The sequence below is a fragment of the Trichechus manatus genome, unplaced genomic scaffold (assembly GCF_000243295.1).
Source record: "Trichechus manatus latirostris isolate Lorelei unplaced genomic scaffold, TriManLat1.0 scaffold00210, whole genome shotgun sequence".
Lineage (NCBI taxonomy): Eukaryota > Metazoa > Chordata > Mammalia > Sirenia > Trichechidae > Trichechus > Trichechus manatus.
In genome coordinates, this window is record NW_004444146.1 from 2,235,814 (window position 1) to 2,255,516 (window position 19,703).

Genomic DNA, 19,703 nt, shown 5'->3' on the forward strand with positions numbered 1-19,703 from the left:
GGGAGGCACCACTTATTCTTGGACCCCTGTTGCAGGTGGCTAGGTAGCGTGGGTAGAGCCACCAGTCATCAGGCGCCTGATGTGGGTAGGTGAGGACCCTGCTTAATGGGCAGAGCGGTTTCCTATGTCGCAAACCTGCCACTCCACCATATAGCTGATACAGTTGAAGTTAGGCTTCAGGTATATATCCTGTTGTACTGTGCTTATGAGGGCCTATACTGTTGAAATGGGCCCACACAGATCTATGCATGGGTGAATGGCATTCAAAGTCCATAGACCCCTTATGCCTGTGCCTCGGGAGCTAAGCCTGCTGTGAGTTCCTGGCTTAGGGGAGCTGGCAGATTATTTTTCCTGTTTGTTAATTTGTTCCCTCTCCAAGGCAGGGAGAATGGCTCAGATGACTCAGGGCATGTGACAGGTCCTACTTCCGGCCCAGGGGACGTGGCAGTTGCTGAAGCTGGGACCTGGTGCAGAGCGGGGAGGGAGCAGGTAAATGAGAGAGAGGTTCTTCCCAAACAATGTGTTTTTTGATCCGTGGTAGGTTCTATGCATGTATTTATCTTTTGCCAATTGAGCACCACTTTTCACTGGTTCTGGAGGTTTGAGTAGACTGTCCGATGCTTGGTCTCTCCCGATGTGGAAAATGTGTCACAAACGCCACTGCTTGCCTCACCGCGCCCACCAGCTGATCCAGCCTATAGGGTGCTGGTTCCTGCCAGGTCAGGTCTGGCAACTCCTCGCTGCTTCTGAACCGTCTCTCCCACCCCCTGCCACTCAGTCCGATTCTTCAACTTTGCCTTTGATCTTCAGAGTTCCTAGATTGTCATATATAATCGATTCTCTTGTTTTTTCGGGTCTTTGTTGTAAGAGGGACCACCAGAAGCATCTGACTACTCCACCGTCTCGGCCCCTCCCTCCTGTTGAGGCTTTAAAAGAAAATGATGAACATGTGATTGGACAATGGAAGAAGGATGATGCTTTTTATGCACTGGCAAAGAACTTGTATGAATTGTGTTCTAATGATTGGTAGAAGGTTGAACGTGTCAGTGATGACCTGAATATTTGGCTGAGAAGATTTCTAAGCAAGATCTTAAAGGGACCGTGTGGTTTCTCCTTGCTGCTTATAGTAAAATTAAAATGCGAGAGGAAAGAGATGGACTTAAAAATAGGCTGTGCAAAGTGAAAACAGAACTTAAAGATTTGGAAAATTCTGTTGTACAGACATGTCCTAGAATGTTCAGCGAGAACATGGCTACGCAAATCTTTTGTTGAAGAGCTTAAGCGTGTGACTGACAAGTAAGCAAGGTATGCACAGGCTTAATTGTGTTTACTTGCTAATCTCTAGTGAAAAATTTCTCATGGGTTTCGCATGCCAAAACACATGGAGATCTCCAAGTAACCAGGAAAAAGAAGCTGAAGAGACAAGGACTTTCCTCCAAACCACAGAGAGAGAAAACTTTCAGATCAAGCTGGTACTCTGATTTTGGACTTTTAGCCTCCTAAACTGTGAGAAAATAAATTTCTGTTAGTTAAAACCATCCACTTACGGTATTTCTGTTATAGCAGCACTAGGTAACTAAGACACTGGCCAACCGACTGGAAGAGATCCATATTTGTGCTCATTCCAAAGAAAGGTAATCCAACAGAATGCATGGGTTATTGAACAATATCATTAATATCACATACAAGTAAAATTTTGCTGAAGATAATTCAAAAATGTTTGCAGCAGTACATCAATAGGGTGCTGCCAGAAATTCAAGATGGATTCAGAAGAGATCGTGGAACAAGGGATATCATTGCTGATGTCAGGTGGATCTTGGCTGAAAGCAGAGACTACCAGAATGATGTTTACCTGTGTTATATTGACTATGCAAAGGCATTTGACTTTGTGGATCATAACAAATTATGGATAGCATCGCAAAGAATGGGAATTCCAGAACACTTGATTGTGCTCATGAGGACCCTGTACACAAACCAAGTGGCCGTTATTCAGACAGAACAATGGGATACTGTGTGGTTTAAAGTCAGGAAAGGTGTGCGTCAGGTTGTATACTTTCACCATTCTTAATCAGTCTGTATGCTGAGCAGATAATCTGAGAAGCTAGACTGTATGAAGAAGAACACGGCATTAGGACTGGAGAAAGACTTGTTAACAACCGTTGATATGCAGATGACACAACTTTGCCTGCTGAAAGTGACGACTTGATGCACTTACTGATGAAGATCAAAGGCCACAGCCTTCAGTGTGGATTACAACTCAACATAAGACAAAAACCCTCACAACTGGACCAATAAGCAACATCACGATAAATGGAGGAAAAATTGAAATTGTCAAGAAACAGCAATCAGCAAATCAAATGATGTATTTCATTGGGCAAATCTGCTGCAGAAACCTCTTGAAAGTGTTAAAAAGCTTTTGAATTATTGTGTTGGCAAAGAGTACTGAATGTACCATCATCTGCCAGAAGAATGAACAAATCTGTCTTGGAAGAAGTACAGCCAGAATGTTCCTTGGAAGGGAAGATAGCAAGACTTTGTCTCACATACTTTGGACATGTTATCAGAAGGGACCAGTCCGTAGAGAAGGACCTCATGCTACATAAAGTAGAGGGTCATTGAAAAGAGGAAGACCCTCAATGAGATGGATTGACACAGTGACTGCAACAATGGGCTCAAGCATAACAAGTGTGAGGATGGTGCAGTGTTTCGTTCTGTTGATCATAGGGTCGCTATGAGTCAGAACCAACTCAACAGCACCTAACAACAACAACAACAAACCCTCAAGCTCTACCTAATATTTAAGTTACTCAGACTCATGGTGACCACACGTGTGTCAGAGTAGAACTATTTTCCATAGGGTTTTCAATGGCTGGTTTTTTTGGAAGTATATCACCCGGCTTTTCTTCTGAGGCACCTCTGGGTGGACTTGAACCACCAACCTTTTGGTTAGTAGCCAAGCACTCAACCATTTGTACCATCCAGGGACTCCAAATATTTAAGTAGTTGGGTAACAATACCTCTTACAGTCAACATAGTCATACAGCGTTAAAGTCACGTTCCCTGTGATCACCTGCACTGAACGGGTTATGTCAGAGCATGGCGGACAGGAGGAGTCACACCTTCAAGGTGTGGAAGTGTCAGGTAACTTCCAGTAAGTGGGAAGTGTGCATGAAAGCACACTTCAGTGACTTTCAGGACTTGCTGAAGGTCATCTCATTATTCATCAGAGGCCAAGCTAAGCATAGTGTCCACTTAAATAACTTCCAGTAGTTTCCATCTTGTAATTATTTTCATCAGAATAATTTTTTTTCCACTTAAATTTTATAGTGAAGATTGGATTCAGCTTTTGGTCATACCAGCTCACACCCATTCACTTCCACCATTGTGAGTTTTGGGAAACCAGTATTTCTGTCAACTCCAAGTCTCTAGGTCAAGTCTTCCAGGTTTAAGTGTTGGGTAGAAGAGTTAATCCTTTAGTCAAGTTTTAGGCATTGATCGTTTCTCTGATATGTACTCTCAGCTGTTGTTAGTTCCATTGTGTGTTGATTTTTTTCTACTATTAATTTTCCTTGTAAATTCGGTAACACTGTTAGCATTTATTGGAAATGGTGAACAATTTAGTGAAATGGAGAGACAATATGAAACAAGTAGACAGGGAGTGGGGCAGGGAGGAGACAGTAGGGCTGGCAGAAATAGGGAGGATATGGTGTCCTCAGGCGCACTGATGCTCAGAAGCAGACAGTGAGGTCCGAATGTCCTCAGAATCACCCACACTGACTTATCTGCATACCATGAGCCGTTCCCCTTCCTTTCCCCTTCTCACTTGGGCCCCATGGCAGCTGCATCGTGGCTAAGGACTCTTGCACCCACCCAGAGCCTGTCCTATCCCCTTGCTCATCTCCCCTTGAAGTCTGCAGATGGAGGAGGGATGGGGCTGCGAGAGGGTGGCCTGCCAGGCAGACCTCCTGAGCCCATTTCCTCCCCAGACCCAGTCTACTCTGGAGGGGGCATTTCTGGGGAGCAGATTTGCTGCAGTTGCTGTATTCAAATGGAGGGTTCAAGGAAAGGGTGTTCATTGACAAAAAGGAGTGCGGGAAATAGCAGCACTATAAGTCAAGTTGTAGTGACAAACTGAAAGGTTATGCATTCTTTGTTTTCATGGCATGCTTGAGCGATGTACTTGTGTGGGTGTCACTGCTGTGTCCCCATATATGCCACATGACTTTAGTGCAGGCTTCATTAGGTCATTCTGACACTTACTCTTGCTCCCTCAATTCTTATTTTGTTTTCCTTTTCTGTATTACTAATATGCTATAAGCCTCTTTTTAGTGTGATTTAAAACATTTATTACTGTAGGTACTGGGGAAACCAAAATGAATAAGATGTTATCCTATTCCCAAGGGGCCCCTAGTCTGTAAGGAGAATTCAAACACCAGGTGACAGGCACGGCAAGAGGGGCATGTGGTGGGGGAGGCAGTCCAGAGGCGGCAGGACCAAAAACAGGGGCAAGGGGACATTAGGCCAACACGGAGCCGAGTGTGCCCAGGTTAGCCTTGTGAGACAGTCTGGCCTGTTCCCGAGAGCAGAGTTCTAGAAAGAAACATAAGGATGATCCACAAGGAGTGACTGCTTTAGGGTAGAACCCAGGCACATGTGAATCACCTAGAAATACTCTATTGAATAGCACCCTTACCCCCCACATAATCTCTAACCTATGTCAGGAGGCACAGCTGACCTGCCTCTCCAGCACCTGGGCACAGTGGGGCTGTTCACTGGCGGTGGCGGCCATTCTCCCTCCTGCCATCTCTCCCTGTCCTCCAGGCAGTGCTTTGGAATCGCTTCCTCTGCAACACTCAGCTACTGGACTTGCCATCTGAGGGAGGTTTGAGTCAGTTGGAGCACTAGAGGAAGTCACTTAAAACACAGGAGCCCTGCAGGAGAAAGAGGTTGTGCTGCGAAGGAGCCCACAGCTCAGGCTTGTTAGCAGTCCTCAAGCATGTGGTGAGAACTGATGAGACGACAGGGTTATTGTGTATTTCTGATAGGGTTTAGACATGGATTCTGAACTTCCTTCAACTTCAGGTAATAGCTATTTTTATATGTCTAGTAACACTTTTGAGAGAGTTAATATATGGAAACTGAGTATTTACTAAATAAGGGTGATGGACAGACAGTAAGGGCAAGACTCAGTGGACTCAGATTATTGCCAAGCTTTTATTTGATAAGCAAGTTGGCTCATTCGTGCTGTTAGGTTTTATGATTTGAGGCATCTCTGGGAACACGAGTTTTTACTTATGTTCTCCTCATGTTGATGTTTCTTGTTTAAGTTCCTAGATTTGAATCATAGCAGAAGTACAAATCTTGAAGTAGTGGATACCCCATAAACAGAAAGTATAAATAGGTAAAAATTTTGAGGTGGTCAATCCTAGAGGTGTCACTTACTTGGCATTTGTTGTTGTTGTGTGCCGTTGAGTCGATTCCGATGCATAGTGACCCCATGTGACGGAGTAGAACTGCCCCATAGGGTTTCCTAGGCTGTAATCTTTTGAGAGCAGATCACCAGGTCTTTTCTCTCGCAGAGCTGCTGGATGAGTTCCAACTGCCAACTTTTCGGTTAGCAGCCGAGCACTTAACAGTTGTGCTACCAGGGTCTTTACTTAGCACCTAGCAGGTACTAATTAATAATTTGTGTGACTCTCTGTAGAGAGACAGGAGTCAATGATCATGTTCAGATGAAGCAGATTGAACAGTGCATGCTGGGTTCAGTATTTGGGGTTAGGGTCGGCTCCTCTTGGTGCATTCTTTAATGGGCGCCAGAGCTGCAGGGTGATCCTGATAATATGTGGTATTATATCATCCTTCTCCAAGCTGTTGAGAGTTCTTCCTAGACATGATCTCATAGCATAACCAGCTGTGAAGTAGGGAGGTTAGAAGTATCATCTCCAGTCTGCAGGTGAGGCATGAAAGTGTTCCGCTTCTGAACTATAGCTGTCTTCTCCCAACTGCTCTTCCAGATTGCAAACACTTGCCCTTTCTGTGAGTCCAAGTGGTGCTTTTAAAAACAGCTCTGTTCTTGTTACCGTTTTCCAGTCTGCCCCTTAAGCTGTCACTTCTTGTTCTCCTGTCACAGCCTCATCCTCTCACACACAGCCCCGTCTCTGTCGCCTGCCCCTTACAACAGCCCTACCCAGGCCTATGCGCTCTTCAGTCCTTCTTGGTACCCCCTTCTCTCCACCATCTTGCGGTGTCCCTCACCCATATCACTAAGCATATTGGCACAGTTTACAGCCAAGTACAGCCAGTCTTTTTCGTTCAAAGTGCAGATTTTGTCTGGTGGATTTTTGTTCCTAAAGATGCTTCTTTCTGATGGCCTTTGTGCTCCTGTCTCCTTTTTCGTACCACGCACCTGGCATGTGGCCAGTGATGGAAAATCTGCTTTTAATATTAGCTAATCAAACGTATATGAAGCACTTGATTTGTTCTAGGTGCTGTGCTATGGGCTATCGCCATGAGTACCATGGGGAGACAGGAGGAGACAGGTACATAGACCATGCAGTGCCGCAAGGGGCCGTCTGGGGGACAGTGGACACAGAGTGGGGCAGGGTCAGTCTGGCCTATGGCCTGTGCGTTAGCCTTGAGAATGTGTAACTAGGCAGGTAGGAAGGATTGGTTTATTCTCAGCTTCACCTTCTTCCATGTTTAGGGCTTGTAAACTACAAATCCAGCTGCTGTGTCTCTCTCCATTATGCAGCTCTGTTATCACCTCTGCTCTGGGTAGTCTTCCTGCAGCTGCACAGGCCCAGCATCCTTCCTTGCTGTCCAGATCTCCCTGCATCTTCACCTCTTTCCTTTGCTCCTGTCTAGTGAAAGTGACCTCCTTTCAGAGCGCCCCCCCCCCCAGTAAACACCCTCTCTCTCCTCCGTAATTGATCCTCTCTTGTGTTCTCACCCCGTTTTCTACGTTTCCTCTTCCGCCTCCTGCTATGCCTGCCCCTTAGCCTACAGAATGCTGCTTCTCCCTTCTGTTAAATCCCCTTTTACTGCCTTTGCTTTTTTTCTCGCCTCTTGGAAGTGAAGGCTGGCTTCTGTGACGTTCTTTTCCCTCTTCCCCTTCTCCCCATTTACCTAGACTCTGCAGAGCTGTTTATGAAGGTCACAGCCTGCCTGGCTCACAATCTTCATGGTCTCATCCCCTGCTGCTGCGTTTGACATGTCTAACATCCCACTTGAACTTCACGCTTCCCTTGGCACCGAGCCGCTGCTTGACACAAGCTGCCCTGTGGCTGTGATCAACCTCTCCTCTGTCATCCCGGCCTCTGCCCCACTGCTCAAGCCCTCACACCTCCCCTGAGAGGCCCCAGGCTTTGCTATGCCTCTCTGCTCAGTGCATCCTGCAACTGCCACCCGGTTGATTTCAGATTGCCTCATGTTCCCGGTGACTCCCCTCCAAGAGGGCACAGCCTCTGGAACTTGCCATCCAAACCCGTGCAGTCTGGCCATGCCTGTGAGTCCTCTTCACTTGTCTCGTCTCCCAGCACACTCCCTGCCATCCACCCCATCCTTCACTGTGCTGCATTCTCATCCCCAGTTCCTGCACTGACCACTGACCGATCCATCTTCCAGGAGCACTGTTTCTCTGCCAGCGCTTGCCATGCGTGGCACTTCCCCTGGAGTGGAAGAAATCTTGTCTCCTCTGAACTCTTGTCCAACTTTGTCACTTTCTTAGGGCACCAACAGGGTTCTATTGTGTATTCATTCATCCAACAAGCAATTTTAAAGGACTTATTATGGCCTGGACATTGCTCCAAGGGGTACTTGTGTGCCCATCTTTTCTTTCTCCCACTAGACGAAGTCCCCAAGGGCAAGGTCCTCTACTGTTGCAGCCTAGCACAGGGCACTGTAAACAGTAGGCATTTACTGAGTGTTTCATAAACGACCCCAGCAACTCTGCCCTCCCCCTGGGGGCAGCCCTGGGGCTCCTCTTCTAGCATTGAGGATGCCCTTCACCGAGTCCTTTCCCAGGGTCAGCCTGTGGCTGTGCTGGGGTGAAACCCAGATTCTCTGACTCTGGCCATCCTTCTTCCCATTAAACTTCTTCAGTTTTAGGTTTATCCGCAAACCTGAATGTATCAGTCTAATCACAAGAGTTTTCTAAGGAGAAGCAGAGCTTCCTTTTAGGTCCAGCATGAAAATGACTTTATGCCTTAAACCAAAAATATCCCTTGAAGTCTTCTTTAAACCAAACAATAGCTCAGTTAGCAAAGTACATCTCCCTTGAGCATTGTGTTCTTTTAAAGATTGGTATGGGGTCAAATTAACAACAGTAACTTGAAAGGTTAGATAAGAAGCTTAGGGGGCAGTGAGTTTATGTTAGTGGAGAGGAACAATTCACATAAGGAGGGTGAGAATGGTTGCACAATATGAAGAATGTAATCAGTGTCACTGAATTGTACATGTAGAAATTGTTGAATTAGAGTATGTTTTGCTGTGTGTATTTTCAACAATAACAAAAATGAAATAAATTACTATTTTTTAAATTTATGTTCTTGACATACGCTTCACATCCTTTGGTTTAGTATATGTTAGATACTGTCATTAGGTACCTGCAGGACATGTAGCCAACTGTGCTAACTCTGAGAATTCTCTGTAGTGTGTTGCATGTAGCTCATGAAGGACAAGCCACCAGCATTCACAGAGACGTTAATTGTTACAGCAAAATCACGCAGAGTCAGGAGTTGAAACCATTTGATGGCCTTTTTCAAATGGTTTGAAGATGGATTGATTGTGCATATGCTTCTCCCCTAGGAGATGGCGGTCCGAGCACTCAAGCAGACGGGCAGCAGGAGCATTGAGGCTGCTCTGGAGTACATCAGTAAGATGGGCTACTTGGACCCGAGGAATGAGCAGATCGTGCGGGTCATTAAGCAGACCTCCTCAGGTGAGCCCAGATGTGCCACGCGGTTTGTGAAGATTGCTGTGCGAGGAAGGGCAGGCCCAGCATGGCAGTGGACAGTCTTGGCACAATTCCCGGGAAACGTAGACTTGTTCAATGAACCCAGGCCACACCTTGTGCTAGCAGAAGAGTCCCCCTAAAAAAAATAAAAGCCAAACCCATTGCAATTGAGTTGATTGCCACTCATAGCAATCCTATAGGACAGAGTAGAACTGCCCCATAGGATTTCCAAGAAGTAGCTGGTGGATTCCAACTGCTGACCTTTTAGTTAGCAGCCAAATGCCAGCCAAATGCTCAACCACTGCAGCACCAGGGCCCCAGAAGAGGGTCAAAACCAAAACCAAAGCCATTGCCATAGAGTCAGTTCCAGTTCATAGTGACCCTATAGGACAGAGTAGAACTGCCCCATAGGGTTTCCAAGGAGTGGCTGCTGTTAAGCTGCCAACCTTTTGGTTAGCAGCCAAGCTCTTAACCACTGAGCCACCAGGGCTCCAAAAGAGGGCCAGGGGAGGGGAAATTAGCAGGTGGTGGATCAGGGAGGGAACTTATCTGGGTCCTCGCCCCTCCCCATCCAAAATAACCTGTGATATTTACTACCTGTGCTTGTTTTATGAAAGATCAAAAAATTCACTGGATATAGAATTTAGCAGCTTATCAAAGTGAGGGAGCTAAAAAATGTCCTTTATTTTCTCCTGGGCCTTCGAAAAAGGAGACTTCCTTCATCAATTCTAAAACACACCTTTTCCACATATTAACCTCTGAAACTGAGTGGAGCGATGCAATGGCTGGGCCTCCTCAAGCCCACAGATCTGAGAGTTACTGCCCCCTAGTGGCAGGGATGCCTCCCTTAAATACACCCCGTCCCCTCAAGATGGAGAGGGCACCAGCACAGAGGGCTTCTCACAGCCTGCAGTGAGTGTTCCTCCTTCAGGATGGAGTGGATGGGGCAGTATTTTGGTACTTGAGGTCCCTTGGGTATGATAAAGGATTTACGATAATTAGCAAAAGGAATTTTCCCCATTCGTGGAAGGCCTTAGATAAAACCCACTTTATCTGGTGAGCAGGAAATCAAACAGGCTTTGTAAGTTGTATCTTCATTGTTTTGAGGACACACATTACTGGAGAGTCGGAGAGTTGGCAGTTTGAACCTACCAGAGGCTCTGCAGGAGAAAGATGTGGCAGTCTGCCCCCATAAGATTACAGCCTTGGAAACCCCTTGGGGCAGTTCTACTCTGTCGTGTAAGGTCACTATGAATCAGATTCCACTAGATGGCAGCAGGATTGGGCTTTTTTGTTTGTTTACAGGACTCTCCATAATCAGTCCCTATCATGGCCCACCTCTGAGAGGCCTGGGGGCTATCTCTGCACAGCTCCAAAGACAGCAGCAGACCCACTTTGCAGTGTTTACCTTTTGCATTTCCCTTATGATGTATTTTCTTATCCCAGACAAAAGGCAGTGTGTGTCTGGCTGTGATTTCTGCGGACGTGGAGCTGCCTAGGGTCTTCAGTCTGCCGAGGCATTTCTGGGAGAGGGGGCCACAGAAGGAGGGGTGAGGCAGCAGTCAGCAAAACAGAGTGGTGCATGGAAAGGAAGTTAAGGAGCCTGCTGCCCTTCCTTCCAGGCAGCTATTGCAGATGGGGAGAGATTTACAACCTGGACAAAGTCAGGGTTAAGAAAGCAGCAGCTGAAGTCAGCGTGGTTATTTGTAGAGGGGTTTTGTATGGTTATTTTTATTGTTGTTGTTGTGTGTGTTTTGTTTTAATAAAGACAAAAAACCCAGAAAATGTTTAATTTTGAAACAAGGTGAAAAACTAGACATTTTGGCAGTGGATCGAATTCTGCCCCCTGTGTTAGGAAAAAGCAGACTTTGGGAAATGTGTGACAGTGAGCTCAATAGTCCCAGCGACTTAGGCGTCTCATAAAAAAAGCAAAGTTTATTTTCCAGTGACTACCAAGTCTTGGAGGGCAGTGGTGCGGGTGGTGTTGATTCAGGGCAGCACTGTGCCCTCAGAGGGGGAGGAATGCTCCCCAGAAGGACTAGGACACCCTCCACTGCTGCCTTTGGCTGCCCTTGGCCTTCCATGTGCCTGCCGACCTCCAGGCTCCTTCCTCATAGCCACTTGAGCAGCAACTGGTCTCTGCCCCTAGCACGGGCTCCCTGCTGATCCTCCCTGCCCCCCGACCAAGTCACAGAGCCTCAGTGGGAGCCTGTGGCTTGTGGTGCACCTTTAGCCTGAGGACATGCTAGTGTGTGGCCCACACTTCCTCTAACAGGTCTCTCCCTTCTTCTACCACAGGGAAGGGCATGGTACCGGCCAGCGTGGCCCGGAGGCCGAGTTTCGAAGGAACAGGTGACTCCTTCCCGTCCTACCATCAGATGAGTGGGGCAGCCTACGAGGGGCCCAGCTTCAGGGCAGAGGGCCCGACTGTGCTGAAAGAAGTGACATGCCAGTACATGGACTTTATGTTCTCTGGACAGAGGCCTTCGAGAGCCAGTGCCCACAGCTTGCCTGGTGGCCATCAGCAGCCACCCAAAGGGTACTGTGCAAATATGGAGGCCCCAGTGCTGAGTTTCCCTGTCAGTAACCATGGGGGCCCAGCCCTGCAGCTTCCAGGCCCCCACAGCCCCAACGGCCCACACTATGGCCGCCCACACCTGATGATTCAGGGGGAGCCGCTGGTCTATGGCCTCCAGCGCAGCCCTTCCTTCCAAAACAAGGGGTCACCAGAGGCAGGAGGGTACGCAAACCTTCCTGCAAAGGGCCAGGGGACCCAGCCCAATGCCAGCCTCACGTTTCTGCCTTCAGGCGTGGCTGCCGGGTTGTACCTGCCGCACCCACACCATAAGCAGACCGGCCCCTCCTCCCACCAGATCCATATGATGGGCTCTCGGGGGCAGGTGTTTGTGAATGACAGCCCTCCACCGAGTCTGCTCACCCCTTCAAGGAACAGCCTGAATATGGACTTGAATGAGATGAACACCTCTCCTGTCCAGCAGTGGCCGTCCTCCACTCTATCCCGCCGGGACTCTCTTCAGAAGCCTGGCCTAGATGCACCCCCCCGTCAGCATGTGCCCTTCCGGCCCAACGGTCCTGTCCCCAGCAGAACCAGCTCCTTTAACAACCACCAGCAGCAGGTGGTGGTGCCCATCAGGGCGGGAGCCCCCAGCAAAGCAGAGCCTTCCATGCCCTCTCCCAACACCATCACAGCCGTCACATCTGCCCACATCCTGCACCCAGTGAAGAGTGTGAGGGTGCTGAGGCCAGAGCCCCAGACAGCCGTGGGACCCTCCCACCCTGCCTGGATGCCAGCGCCCAGCTCGGCTGTAGAGGGCCTGGACCCCAAGGATGAGCATCCTCTGCCCTTGGGGGGCACGAGTGCATACCCACTGGACATGGAGTATGGCAGCCCAGAGATGCGCTGCCCACCCCCACCATACCCAAAGCACCTATTACTGCAGAGTAAGCCGGAGCAGTATGAAGTGGACAGCCTGTGTGTAGGGCTGGAGCAGGGCCTTCGAGCCGGCCAGGCTGCCGAGCCTGCCGACAGGAGTGACAAGGGCCACAAGAGTACCAAAGGGGAGAAAATGGGGAAGGATAAAAAGCAAATCCAGACCTCTCCTGTTCCTGTTCGGAAAAACAGCCAAGATGAAGAGAAGAGAGAGTCTCGCATCAAAAGCTACTCACCGTATGCATTTAAATTCTTCATGGAGCAACACGTAGAGAATGTCATAAAAACCTACCAGCAGAAGGTCAACCGCAGGCTGCAACTGGAACAGGAAATGGCAAAAGTAATTTCTCCTTGCATGCCCACCACTTGACCTGTGCTCTTTCCTTAACTGGTAACATGGGCCACAGCAAAATCTCGTTTTTTTGTTTCTGCTTTATACACCTTTATCACAAACCCATCACCCATGGTGACAGTCTGGTTATGATGGGAGCAACTTGGAGGAGTTACAAAGGGTGCACGTTATTAACTAAGCAACCAGGGCCTCCCCTTTTACCCTGACTCTTCCAGGAGTCGGTGAAAACTGTTCCTGCATGTGAAAACTGTTCCCGCATCCTGTAGTTTTGTTTTGCTAATAGGTGAATCAACAAATTGATTTTTATGGTATATCTTAGTGTGGGTTTTCTAGAGGAACAAAACCAGTGAAGCATATGTAGATATATATATAGAGAAATTTACCTTAAGGAAATGGCTCACGTAGTTGTGGCGGCTGGAAAGTCCCAAATCTGTGTGTCAGGCAACAGGCTGAAAACCTCTGCTGGCTCATGTGGCTGCAGGGGCTGATGAACCCAAAATCTATAGGTCAGGGGTAGAGGCCTCTGCTGGCTCACAGGGTTGTGGGGGCTGACGAATCCAAAATCTGCAAGTCAGGTGGCAGGCCAAAGACTTCTGCAGGCTTACTTCCCAAGAACTTGAGGTCAGGCGACGAGAGGAGTGCAGGGTAGAGAAAGAGAGCATGCTTTGCCAGAACATCCATTTATATACTGGAGGTAGGCCACACCCCCAAGGAAACTCCCCTTCCAACTGATTGGCTGCCCACATCAGATCACATCATGGAAGGTGATTGCATAGCATCTGCCAAACCACTGAGAATCATAGCCAAGCCAGGTTGACACATAACATTAACCATCACCTGGTGTGTCCTTATTCTTTAACACAATTCATCAAGGATTACTAATAATAATGTAACATTTTGAAAGAACAAAAATGAAGTCCAAGATTTTATAAATTTAGATTGTGAGGAAAAAACATGATCCATTTATCCTTAATTTAAGTCATTATTGAGTGAATAATGTTCTAAGTATACCTTAGCTGACTAGAGAAGGTCATTGTTAATGAAATTATTTAAATTAAAATGTAACAGTAAAATTACACAACACAAAGCCAATAATTTCAAACTCTAAACAAATTTATGCTCTTGCTTTCTGCTGTCCCATTTTCATTGCCTGTTTTCTTTCTTGTTTTCCCATGTTTCCTGAGCTATTTAAATACTAATTTGCTCTTGGAGTTCCAGGTAGTTTGTGTCCCCCTTCCCCACAGATTTTTATTAATCTGTTTATTAATCTTATTAATCTATTTTCCTTAGTTTTAGTGCCTGAAGTCACCTAGAGAAAGAACTGGTTCTGTATTACCTTTGGGTTCCAGATATATGTCCATATGTTGACATAAAGAGCAGAACCAGTCATCTTGCACATAGTCTTGGGGGCCCCATTTCTCTGTATTCTCAAATCTGTAAGTCAAGTCAGCATCTCCTAGTTCATGTCTGTCATGGGGCTACTGCACTGTGACTCATGCTCCTTGTTCTTCTTCCGCCAAGGCTGGCCTCTGTGAAGCCGAGCAGGAGCAGATGAGGAAGATCCTCTACCAGAAGGAGTCCAACTACAACAGGCTGAAGAGGGCCAAGATGGATAAGTCCATGTTTGTGAAAATCAAAACACTGGGCATCGGCGCCTTTGGGGAGGTGTGCCTCGCTTGTAAGGTGGACACACATGCGCTGTATGCCATGAAGACACTAAGGAAGAAGGATGTCCTGAACCGGAACCAGGTGGCCCATGTCAAGGCGGAGAGGGACATCCTTGCTGAGGCAGACAATGAGTGGGTGGTGAAGCTCTACTACTCATTCCAGGACAAGGACAGCCTGTACTTTGTGATGGACTACATTCCTGGGGGGGACATGATGAGCCTGCTGATCCGGATGGAGGTCTTTCCCGAGCCACTGGCCCGCTTCTACATCGCGGAGCTGACGCTGGCCATTGAGAGCGTGCACAAGATGGGCTTCATCCACCGTGACATCAAACCGGACAACATTCTGATTGATCTCGATGGCCACATCAAGCTGACAGACTTTGGCCTCTGCACAGGGTTCCGGTGGACTCACAATTCCAAATATTACCAGAAAGGTATTGTCCTGTGCATGTCACTGTCATTCCATCCACTCTCTATATTGAAATGTAATGGAACCCAAGACAAAGATTTCCCCATCCAGATGGGACTTGATCATTTTGAATTTATCTGTTATTCCATCTTTTTTTAATTTGGTGTGACGTGCTTTTCTTCCTAAAGGAATAGTATGATTTGTGTGAAACGTTTTTTTTTTTTAAGTTTGTGGATTTAAGTTTCATTGTAATATTTTTAGGACAACAGGCTATGGGGTGTCACAGGGCCTTCATTGGGAGCCACTCTGCCCTATTGAGAAGAGACTGAAAAAAGTAAAAGTTCCACAGTCTCCCATTGTTTTCATGTTCACTCACTTTTCCTATCAAGAATCCTCTCATATCTAACCTGACTATCTCGATGTATAATTTAACGCCATTTGCTGTAGTTCTGCTATTAGGAAAAATCTCAAACAGCTGGTCATTATCGTCTTTATTGTTCAGATTCTTGAAATAGCTATTTTAATGCCATAGCTCAGGCTTTTATTTTTAATTCAAAACTAATCCTAAATCATTTAACTCTTCTTTATTCTCATTTTATGGCATTTAAGTTATTTTTGTTCATATTTTTTAAATCCTCTTAAGTTTTTCCATACTTTTCTTAAAACATGTTAAACAGGTACTAAGATACTTGAATGTTGGCCTGACAATTGCTAAGAATGGTATCCTCGCAGGTAGTTTAGCCTTTTTTTATTGCCAGCTCAGCTCACTGTGGTCTCTTCTTGTTGCTTCAGCTGCTGTTCCTACCCTGGTGCTGGTGTTTACTGTACAGCTTGTGTTTTAGGCCCCAGAAGAGCAGGTGCCCCAATTATCTTTCTTCTTTAAGCTGTGGGTTTGCTGCATTGTTAGATAGTGAAGATTTCCTATTCACTCTCTCCTTTCACCACCCTGATTCCCGGGTGGAAGGGAACCACATCCGGCAGGATAGTATGGAGCCCAGCGACTTCTGGGATGATGTGTCTAACTGTCGCTGTGGAGATCGGCTGAAGACCCTGGAGCAGAGGGCACGGAAGCAGCACCAGAGGTGCCTGGCACACTCCCTGGTGGGGACTCCGAATTACATCGCTCCGGAGGTGCTCCTTCGCAAAGGTGCGTGCTCGTGATGTCTTGAGTGTTCACAGCCTTGAGTGCTCACAGTCCTGCTCCCGAGCTGTAGCAGTCTTTAACCTCAAACCCATGTAGCCAGGTGACCTCTGGGATTCTCCCCAGCTCTGGCATTCTAAGACTGTAGATAGTCAAATGATATTGTTGTACCCATGGAAGCCTCAGAACTCAATTATTTCGTTAACAAGCCTCCGTGTATTTCACTGCTGTCTTGGAATTGCCGATTTCCAGGGGTAATAGAAAACATGCACATAGGCCAGTCTCGGCTTGCTGTTGACTGGTTGGCGATGTGGCCTTTCCTCGTGAGGTGATGGGTTCACCATGGGTTGAAGGCTTTCTGCCTGGAACCCAGGTAGAGCTGGGTTTGACCTTGGGAACAGTTATATGATCGAAATAGCTCTTACGGTCAAGGAGTAGTTCTCAGTCTGCCTAAACCATTTATTTCCAGGCTTCAGGTTTAACTCTCCTTACCTGGGTTCCTAGCTGAGTTGTATACCATCTCAAACTGGCTATTGAGTATGACACAAAACACTCCAGTTCACCCCTACTAGACCAGAGGTGCTCTGAGGGTAAGATTGGTGCACAGTAGTGTGCATGAGTAGACTTTGTCTCCTGGATGGATGATCCGTTTTATCCCATCTGGCATCTGGCTCAGTGATCACGTGCATGGCCCAGCGTCATGATGGTTTGCCAATCTGATTCTATGTAATAAATCCAGAGATAGAAAGCCTCTCTTTTTATATGTATTGCTTCAGGGGTGTCTAAATGAATAATTTCTTTTGTAAGAATTGGCACAAAGCTGGTTCCTATGAGGCGGAGGTTAAAGATGTCCCAAATGTCCAACTTTTCCAAGCTGCTGTACCACTCCATCATCTCTAACATCAACTACTCCCTCTCCCATCAGCACTCTCCCTCCCATCTTTGGGTTGCCTAATTCACTGCAATGTCTCACAGAACTCATGAACCCTGTAAAGGAAATGGCTCACGTGGTTGTGGAAGCTGGCAAGTCGTGGGTCAGATGTAGGCTTCTCCCAACCCATGTGGCTGCAGGAGCTGATGAACCCAAACTGGCAGTTCATACCACAGGCTGCTGGCTAACAAGGCTGCAGAAGCTGGCAAATCAGGTCATACACAAGGGGCTGTGGAGGCTGGCAAATCCCAGAATTAGGAGGTCAGACAGCAGGCCTCTGGCGAGGTCATTTGATGACAAACCGGATATGGGATCCAGATGCAGAGAAAGAGAGCCTTTCCAGGACACAAGCATATATCTTAGATGCAGGCCACACCCCAGGGAAAGGCATAGCTTTAGTAAGGGTAGGGCTTGAGTCATGCCCTCCTGCAAGGCTGTGACCCAGGACACACCTTATACCAGTCCTGCCTCATCAACATGTAGCAGTCAGGATCCACAACACGTAAAATGGAGGACAACCACACAATACCAGGAACCGTGGCCCAGCCAAGTTGACACATAACCCCAACCATCACAGATTCCATGTACCTTACTTGCGTAGTTCCACTCAGTCATTGTGTGTGAGTCACAAAGACCATGGCTAGGAGGACCATGTTAAGTAATTCATTGCACGGCAGTGTCTTTGGAGCTAGCCAGACCTGGGTAAAAGTCTATTGTTGTTGTTGTTATTAGGTGCCCTTGAGTAAGTTCCAACTCATAGCTACGCTATGTACAACAGAACAAAACACCAGTCCTACGCCATCGTCAAAATCATTGCTATATTTGAGTCCATTGTTGCAGCCATTGTGTCAGTCCATCTTGTTGAGGGTCTTCCTCTTTTTCACTGACCGTCTACTTTACCAAGCATGATGTCCTTCTCCAGGGACTGGTCCCTCCTGATAACATATCCAAAGTATGTGAGATGAAGTCTGACCATCCTTGCTTCTAAGGAACATTCTGGCCGTACTTTTTCCAAGACAGATTTGTTTATTCTTCGGGCAGTCCATGGTATATTCAATATTCTTCGCAACACTATAAATCAAAGACATCAATTCTTCGGTCTTCCTTATTCATTGTCCAGCTTTTGCATGCATATGAGGTGATTGAAAACACCACGGCTTGGGTCAGGCACACCTTAGTCCTCAAAGTGACATCTTTGCTGTTTAACATTTTTAAGAGGTCTTTTACGGCAGATTGGCCCAATAAATACATCGTTTGATTTCTTGATGGCACTTTCATGGGCATTGATTGTGGATCCAAGTAAAATGAAATCCTTGACAGCTGCAGTCTTTTCTCCATTTCTCATGATGTTGCTTACTGGTCCAGTTGTGAGGATTTTTGTTTTCTTTATGTTAAGGTGTAATCCATACTGAAAGCTGTAGTCTTTGATCCTCATCAGTAAGTGCTTCAGGTTCTCTTGGCTTTCAGCAAGCAAGGTTGTGTCATCTGTGTATCACAGGTTGTTAATGAGTTTTCCTCCAATCCTGATGCCGTGTTCTTCTTCATAGTCTAGCTTCTCAGATTCTTTGCTCAGCATACAGATTGCATAAGTATGGTGGAAATATACAGCCCTGACGCACACTTTTCCTGATTTTAAACCATGCAGCTCCCCTTCTTCTGTTCAAACGACTGCCTCTTGGTCCATGTACAGGTTCCTCATGAGCACAATTAAGTGCTTCCATTATTAGAATGCAATTAAGAATTCCCATTCTTCGCACTGTTATCCATAATTTGTTATGATCCACACAGTCGAATGCCTTTGCATAGTCAATAAAACACAGGTAAACATCGTTCTGGTATTCTCTGCTTTCAGCCAAGGTCCATCTGATATCAGCAGTGATATCCCTTGTTTTGCATCCAGCCTGAAATTCTGGCAGTTCCCTGTCCGTTTTTAAATTATTTTCAGCAAAATTTGCTTGTGTGATTCTAATGATATTGTTGGATGATTTCCACATTCTGTTGGATCATCTTTCTTTCGTATAGGCGCAAATATGGATCTCTTTCAGTTGGTTGGCCAAGTAGCTGTCTTCCAAATTTTTTGGCATAGACAAGTGAGCACTTCCAGCATTGCATCCATTTGTTGAAATATCTCAATTAATATCCCATCAATTCCTGGAGACTTGTTTTTTGCCATTGCCTTCAGTGCAGGTTGGACTTCTTCCTTCAGTAACATTAGTTCTTGATCATTACCTTCTGAAATGGCTGAATGTTGACCAGTTCATTTTGGTACAGTGACTCTGTGTATTCCTTCCATTTTCTTTTGATGCTTCCTGCATTGTTCAGTGTTTTGCCCATAGAATCCTTCAGCATTGCAACATGAGGTTTGAATTTTTTTCTTCAGTTCATTCAGCTTGAAAAATGCAGAGTGTGTTCTTCCCTTTAGGTTTTCTTACTCCAGATCTTTGCATGGTCCATTATAATACTTTACTTTGTCTTCTTGAGCCTCTGTTTGAAATCTTGTGTTCAGCTCTTTTATTTCATCATTTCTTCCATTCACTTTAGCTACTCTGTGTTCGAGAGCAAGTTTCAGAGTCTCTTCTGACATCCGTTTTGGTCTTTTCTTTCTTTCCTGTCTTTTTGATGACTTCTGCTTTCTTCATGTATGATGTCCTTGATGTCATCCCACAACTCATCTGGTCTTCAATCATTAGTGTTCAGTGCATCAAATTTATTCTTGAGATGATCTCTAAATTCAGGTGCAGTGTACTCAGGGTTGTATTTTGGCTCTCGTGGACTTGTTTTAATTTTCTTCAGCTT

The 19,703-nt window shown here is 46.4% G+C and overlaps 1 protein-coding gene across 1 annotated transcript in view; it reads left to right on the top strand.

Annotated features, from left to right (window-relative positions):
• Window positions 1-19,703, top strand: part of LATS2 (large tumor suppressor kinase 2) — a 115,009-nt gene that overhangs the window by 87,307 nt on the left and 7,999 nt on the right. Inside the window, exons 5-8 of the mRNA XM_004388409.3 lie at window positions 8,806-8,938; window positions 11,252-12,744; window positions 14,278-14,860; window positions 15,800-15,982. Of these exons, the coding sequence (XP_004388466.1) occupies window positions 8,806-8,938; window positions 11,252-12,744; window positions 14,278-14,860; window positions 15,800-15,982 (2,392 nt within the window). The remainder of the gene's footprint in view (window positions 1-8,805; window positions 8,939-11,251; window positions 12,745-14,277; window positions 14,861-15,799; window positions 15,983-19,703) is intronic.